This window comes from Pundamilia nyererei, unplaced genomic scaffold (genome assembly GCF_000239375.1).
Source record: "Pundamilia nyererei isolate P.nyererei 1_Seehausen unplaced genomic scaffold, PunNye1.0 scaffold00513, whole genome shotgun sequence".
Taxonomy (NCBI): Eukaryota; Metazoa; Chordata; class Actinopteri; order Cichliformes; family Cichlidae; genus Pundamilia; species Pundamilia nyererei.
This window is the reverse complement of record NW_005187914.1, coordinates 96,528-103,631: the sequence shown is the minus strand read 5'-3', so window position 1 is coordinate 103,631 and position 7,104 is coordinate 96,528. Positions and strand designations below refer to the sequence as shown.

The 7,104-nt window shown below is 43.9% G+C and overlaps 1 protein-coding gene across 1 annotated transcript; it reads right to left on the bottom strand.

Annotated features, from left to right (window-relative positions):
• Positions 1-201: 201 nt before the first annotated feature.
• On the bottom strand, positions 202-2,885 carry LOC102198692 (homeobox protein engrailed-2b-like). The gene is made up of 2 exons (XM_005754156.2): positions 2,420-2,885; positions 202-574 (listed from the first exon to the last, which is right to left on the bottom strand). The coding sequence occupies exons 1-2, from the start codon at positions 2,883-2,885 to the stop codon at positions 258-260; spliced, it is 783 nt and encodes a 260-aa protein (XP_005754213.1). The 3' UTR covers positions 202-257.
• Positions 2,886-7,104: the final 4,219 nt, after the last annotated feature.

Below are 7,104 nucleotides of genomic sequence, written 5' to 3'. Positions count from 1 at the left end.
TTGGTCGCGGTTTCAGGCTGCAGCGAGTGAAAACGGTGGAGATTCCGGCTGTGACATGAATGCGGCTCCATCTTGACTTGAGCTGGGCCTCGTCATATCTACAGCCCTGAGTACACAGTATACAGCCATAATATCTCTGTCACAAACAGAGAGGTGTGTGTGTGTGTGTGTGTGTGTGTGTGTGTGTGTGTGTGTGTGTGGAATTGAAATATGAATGCTGGTGATTTTATTGCATGTTCAGAGTCAACTGTCATCCTCTAGTCGCTGTCCGACTTGGCGTCCTTGGATGTCGAGTGGTTGTACAGTCCCTGCGCCATGAGATGCAGCGCCAGAGAGTTTTTATTCCCGGATGCCTTCTTGATTTTGGCACGCTTGTTCTGGAACCAGATTTTGATCTGAGACTCGTTGAGACCGAGGTCCCGGGCCAGGCTCTGCCTCCGTTGTTCGGTCAGGTAGCGGTTGTTCTGGAACTCTGTTTTTAACCGCTGGAGCTGCTCCGCGGTGAAGGCCGTCCGGGGCCGTTTGTCCTCTTTACTCGGGGTCGGCGCTTTCTTTGGTTTGCGAGATCTGGGCCCTGAAGTGCAGCGGGAGTGAAACAAATGACAGCCAGTGGTTAGAGTCAGTACCGTGGACTTTTCACACGTCACATGTGTGACAAAATGAAACGGGCTCAGTTATGAGTGGAAAACGTCTCTGTTCACATTTGCGCCAAATTAGGCAAATTTATCCTCGCGGCCAGGACTCACGTGACCTCCTGACAAAGCTGTTTAGATCCGGACTGAAGAAGAAAGTCAGCGACATGGGGGCTAATCTAGTTGATTAGTTTTTAGCAAGTCTAATCTTATTTTAAAGGACATATTGGTCACAACCTTTAATTCCATCCAACTGGATGCAATGGACCACACTGGGCATTAAGCACAGCTTAATGCTGAGGAGGAGAGGGTGCAGATGGGGGTGGGGTTTGGAGATGAGGAGGGATGGGGGCGTTGGGCGCCTCTTTCCCTCTCTGTAGCATAGGAACTCTATTTTTTAAAAGTACTTTTCTTTTGTCTCTGCACTGACATTGAGGTGTTTCTGCCGTGGTGGGATCAGGTGGACTATCCATGAGAAATGATTGAACTCAGTGTAAAAGACAGTAGGCGTACCTGCTCAGTACAGAACTCCCCATCAGTACAGGTGCACATGAAGCAGCTGCGCTGAAGGCCTGCATGCACTCTGACCTGGTCACGCGCATCGGGACGCTGTAACGTGCGCCGGGGCTCAGGTAACCGGACCGGTGCGCGGACGGAATCATGCGAGGGAGGCTGCGGGCTCTCCGGCCAGGAGCTTTTCATGAACTCGATGAACGCTTTTTCTTTCGATTCATCGATTTAAATAAATAAATAAACAAATAAATATTTTTGTTAGGAATAAATAAAAAAACAAAACAAAAACAAAACTCTTCCAAACGCGTCTTCGATACATGACTACAGTCTCTTCCTGTGCTCGGCTGCTGTGCTGTAGCATCGTTTTAGCAGCTGACATGGTGACAAAGGAAAAGTCCAAGTTTCCACGCATCCGCTGGCTGAATGAGCCGAGCCCGTTGCAAACTTCCACTTTAGCCCTAAAAACTCCCAGAGAGAGGGACAGGCTGGAAACAGGCTTCACCGCGATGCACCATAACGTGAGGGAAATGCTCCATTTGCAAACATTTACTACGCAGATGTGGGGTTTCTTCTTCTTATCATCATCATCATCATCATTATTATTATTATTATTATTATTATTTTTTTTTTTTACAAGTGAGATGAAATAAAATAAAATAAAATAAACTTTGGAACTGTGTTCTTAAGCATTTTTAGATTGAACCGACGGACTTTGGATACACAGCCTTCACTTTTTAGACTACCCCATTGTCAAAAATATGCTAATAGAATATTAACAAAGAGGACTGGGGAACAATGGCGTTAACTTGGTTTTACTTCACTTCAATATCATTTAACTTTACTTTCGACTCATGTTTAATTTCGTCGTTTTTTCAGAGCACTTTCCAGCCGCTTCGTGGATTTTGTTTTTATTTTAAAGCTACATTCAGATTGAATTCTGTACAGAATAGAAACGAGTTTCCAATATGCGTCTAAATTCATGTGAAATCTGCGCTCAGACTGCTCCTGTCATTTCAGGTTTAAAGTATGAAATTATTACTCCAACATCAGTTGTGTTGATTTAATGATGAGTTGTTACAAGTGATGAGTATATTATATGAAGGTGGGGGTAGAGGCCATTACTTCGGCACTGCTCAGAAAATGATGCAATAGCAGCTTTTTGGCTCCTTCCTGAAATTCAGCCTTTAAAGTGACTCTGAATTGCAAAGAGGAGCTGTCTTTTCCTTCTTTTGCTTTTCATGAATTAGACCTGGATGAGGAATGTTTTTACTAACCTGATGACGGACGGTCCGAGTAGCGAGTACAATACACCCAAGCTGGCCACAGCATCGATTTGGCCGCTGTGGCAGTGCTGGCCTGAGGGCTGCGGCAGCGGTCATTAGCCGCCACATCGCCGGGCCTCCTGGCGTCAATGTCCGGATGCTGGTCTTCATGCTCTCCTGGGTTCTCCTCTTCTTTGCCTCCTGCTCCACCCTGCCGAGGGTTAGCACTTTTGGGAGGCTTTCTCCCTGTCAGCTCCTCTCTTTGTATGAGCACTCCAAGAGCGTCTCCCTGCCGATCCGGAGCCCCATCCTTCCTCTTCAGGCCGAAGTCCGGCCTCAAAATGTTGTCGATGTAAAAGTTAGTGATCCTGTGAGACTGTTGGTTGCCAGGTGGCTGCAAGAGGGGCAGGATGGCCCGGTTGGACTGCTCCCCGGAGTCCCGTGGGCGCTCTGGGTCTCGGCGAGCATTTCCTTCCATTCTGATGAAGCCTGAGCAGCTTCAGCACCTGCTCCCTTCCGCAGCGTAGTGACTCCAATATCACTTTATTATCAGCTAATATCTATATTTGTCGCTGCAGTGAGAAGAGCGAGTTGGAGCGTGGCGCAGTAGTTTGTATTGTTTTCTGTGCAAACGCGCCTGTGGGGAATTTGACAAAGGAAAAAAAAAACATGCTTCAGTTTGTGCTCCTCACTCCTCGACCTGCAGCTCACCTGCGTCACTTTGAATCTCATAAAACTCCATTTCGTTTGTTTGCTTTGTTAAATCACTCTTTTGATTTTCTTGCTCCCTGCACACAATTACTGACGCTCCAGCAGCTCCAAGTGCGCTCATCAAGACGCCGCTCAAATACTTTCACTACTGATTTTTGGTTTTCATTTCTGATTGGCTGCGAGACACTGCGATGACGTCGTACTACGGGTCGTTCAGACACGTGCCTCCGACCAATAGAGGCAGAGAGTTGGTGTCATGTGAGGTTCCGGAATTCCCGGGAGGCGCAAATTAATCCAATCCACTCAGTCACTTTACGGTGCATTCAGGTTCCAGCGGAAAATTCCACTTCTCTGAATGTTTGAAGGTTCCGTTTGACCTCTGGAGTCACACTAGCAGAAACAATACTCAGAAATTGGTGATGACATTATTTCAGTTCCACACAACTCCTTATTATCTCATTACAACTACAAGACAAACAGATAACATGGACAGGCACGAAGAACGAAAGCTTTGATCTTCCAGGCGCTACCAATTCACATCCAACATCCCAATGGAAAACACGCAGCTCAGCAGCTCCATTTCCACGAAGGATTGAGAGGCTAGGCTTCCACTGACTGGGTTAGTTTCCTGCTCACACATAGTGATGAGCAGGGCTGGCTGTTTGCTCTCATAAGGTTATGAGCACACCTCTTTGGCTGTCACCTTGGAAAAAATAATTCATTTGCAATATCCTAGAGAATCCTAACCGGCTGAAGGCCGCCTGCTCACTGCCATGCCTGAATGCAGCACAAGTTAGCATCAACACCTAAACACAAACAGCTTAACACCGATTACCGGGACCAAAGCGTGGGTCGGGGTTGGGTAGGCCTGTGGGGCTGTGGCGGTGTTGGAGGTCGGAGAGACAGTCCGCATTCTGACTGCCTGAATGATATTATTATTATTATTATTATTATTATTATTATTATTATTTATTAATTAACTAATGATAAAATGGGCCTTTACAGCAAGCTTTAATACCTCATGTGTGTGTGTGTGTGTGTGTGTGTGTGTGTGTGTGTGTGTGTGTGTGTTATAATAGTTTCTTGTTCATGGTGCGTACTTTACCCCCGCATAAAATTGTTTAAAGGGGCCTGAGGGCTGATCTTCCTCCCGTCTGGGTGAAGATACAGTAAACAGAATATAGGGATGTATTTTCATCGTTGGGATGTTTTTCACTGAACTGGAACCAAAAAGGTTGTTTGGGGTTTGTTTGTTTTTTCAAATCTTTGGAAAAATATTCCCAAGCGTTTGTTTTTTTTTACTGTTCCCATCCATTAGTCTTTTCTGTTTTGCCATCCTGCGTAAATATGCGCGCAAAGTCGTGCGGGGACGCATGTCTCTGTGCCATGTGGGGCTCATTTTGTTGAAATTTTCAACAATGTAGTGGAATATAGCCTGTAAAATTTACACTGATATAAATACATCAATGCATATTGTCACTAACTTTAATATCCACGTGCTATTCAGCAGAAGAGCTCCCATGCAGTTTCATAAACATGACCAAACACGCGGAGTTCTGATGTAAAGCCAGCACTACAGCTGCGATCATTCATCAATAATCTCTGACAGTCCGATGAGTCTGTGTTTTCACTGATATAAATGTAAGCATATTACAAAGCGATTGTAAGCACGCTCAGTTCAGTCCGATCCAACTGCTACAGGAATTTTCTAGTGTGCGAAAGTTGGTTCAGAAAGAAAGACAAATTGTAGCTGAATAAAATAAAGGAACAAATAAGGTGGAAGTGAGAAAGTGATCCACTGAAGAAAAGTTTCAATAGAAGAAGAAAATCATGAAAGCGAGAAATGTGAGCGCGGACACACGCGCACGCGCTGTAGTCACGCGCAGCTCGAATATTTAGCAGGACTGACACAACAAAAAGTGCACCGTGAGGAACACGTGAGGAATTATTTTTTAATTATGTACTGGTTTCTTCAAAGGTCTTGTGAAGCAGTGGTCAAGTAATAATTTTCTGCCTTCGGTTGAAATACAAACAAACTCAGTGCGAGATGTGACGCAGCAGTCAGTGAATTCAGAGGCCTCGGTTAGCTGGGCGGAGAGGAGAGCATGCTGGGCTTTTAGCTTTGGTCACATGAGGTTAGTCTTACACACAGACACACACACACCTGCAGGTCGCTGTGTTTCTGTTCTTTAACTTTGTGTTTTCATGTTTGAAACACGTTAACAGGCTGAGTTACAGTGTAGCAGGGCTTTGGCTGTGCCTTTGATGTCATTTCTGCTCCCTTTAAAAATGCACCAACCCGTTTTCTGTAGATAGTTATGAGTTATCGTATTTTCGTTGCCGTCTGGAACAAATTCGGCGTCTTGTTAACATAAACAGATGTTTTTGAATACAGAAATGAATCAGTTAAAGACGTCACCCTGATGACCTCACACATAAACATGCAAAGAGGTAAAAATCATATGCGTTTCACAATCTTACACTGATCAGTTGTTTTTGCTTTTTTTTCATTTGATTAGTTTTATGATAGACAGAATCCTGTTTTATCACTGAGTTCATAATAGGTGGTGTTATTTGAACTGGAATATTTGGAATATCTCTCTGTTTTGTATATGTACAAAATATTGGATAACAATCCTGCAAACTCCAAGTCATGATGTACTATTTGGAATTTTCCCTGGAGTGATATTAGATCACAGGTGGAAATTGAATGCTTGTAAAATATGCCGTGGCCATGTGTTAGAGCAGAAAGTTTGTGGTGTTATTTTTTCCCCTTCATTCTTTATCTGCCGTTGGTGAGTACAAGGACTCCTTGATACATATCCCAGCCCCAGATTTTTAAAATAAAAGATACAAGCTAATGCCAGGCAACAGCTCAAGGACTTTGATAACTGTATGGGAATCAGAGCTCTGATATCAAAAATAAAAAAAACAGCTAAACTGGTCCATCTCAGTGATGAGCAGTAACATTTCTACAATAATTATCTGTCCCAGCTTTTGGATTTCTTAAGGTTGAGCAGCAGGCTTTATGAAACTGCATTTGTGCCCAGATGAGCCAGAAGACAAAGCAGAGGTCAGCCAGGACCATCAGCTTCTTGTCTGCCTTTTCAAAAGCCTCCTGGAGGGGGGGAAAGGAGCGAGGGGAGCTCTAAGGTTAGAGGACACTTCCGATTCCTCCCTAGCCGCTTTTTTTTAAAGTAGGTGGTGGAGGGTGGTGGTGGTGAGCTACAATAATCACTCACACTTTGACTCTAACTTATCGCTAGTAGGGAATGAAAAAGCTGGCTGAACTGTGACCTCCATCATCACGAGGCAGAAAAGCTCAAAGCTTTTGTTTCAGTCTAGCACATACAGGGCGTTATGATGTCACTGATATCTGTCACAGATCACACAGAATTGTGGATTTTTTGATTTTTGGACGAAAACCATTTTTAAACAAATATGAAATAAACCATTAAAGCATTGTCAGAAGCTCTCTGGCCATTCTTCCCCCTTACTGATCGCTGAAGATGAGACTTACAAAGGCAAAGCTGAGACGTGAATATTAACATTAGTAAATGCATCACAACTAAAAAAAGAAAGGACAACATATCAACAAATTCAGCAACTGCTCCAACTGATGTGAAGCTAAATTGGCCACACTGGGCTTCTGAAAAACACTCCTCACTGTGAAAACTTCAATCTTTCCAGGATGCTGCTGAGATTTAAGCACAGTCCATGTTGTGAGATTTACTTTTGTTAGCCCCACAGAGCAGACAAACCGTTCATGTGTCAGATGACAGGTCACAGAGCTGTTAAATGTAGCAAACTGCACTTAGAGTGGGAAGTTGTAGAATTCTGATGATCTTTGGCAAAAAAAGAAAATACAATTCACAAGTGTTTCTTTGTCACTGCAGATCTGAACTACATGCCCAAACTACTGTTTATGGCCTCAGTACAGTGTATATGTAGCTCAAAGGTAGCATAAATAATTCTGGATTTATGTA

What these genes read in the sequence shown, in the direction of transcription:
- LOC102198692 (XM_005754156.2), bottom strand. Translation starts at nt 2,885, where the DNA reads ATGGAAGGAAATGCTCGCCGAGACCCAGAGCGCCCACGGGACTCCGGG. An exon ending in CTCGGACCGTCCGTCATCAG is followed by an intron (nt 575 to 2,419) that starts GTTAGTAAAAAC and finishes GCTGCACTTCAG; the next exon opens with GGCCCAGATCTCGCAAACCA.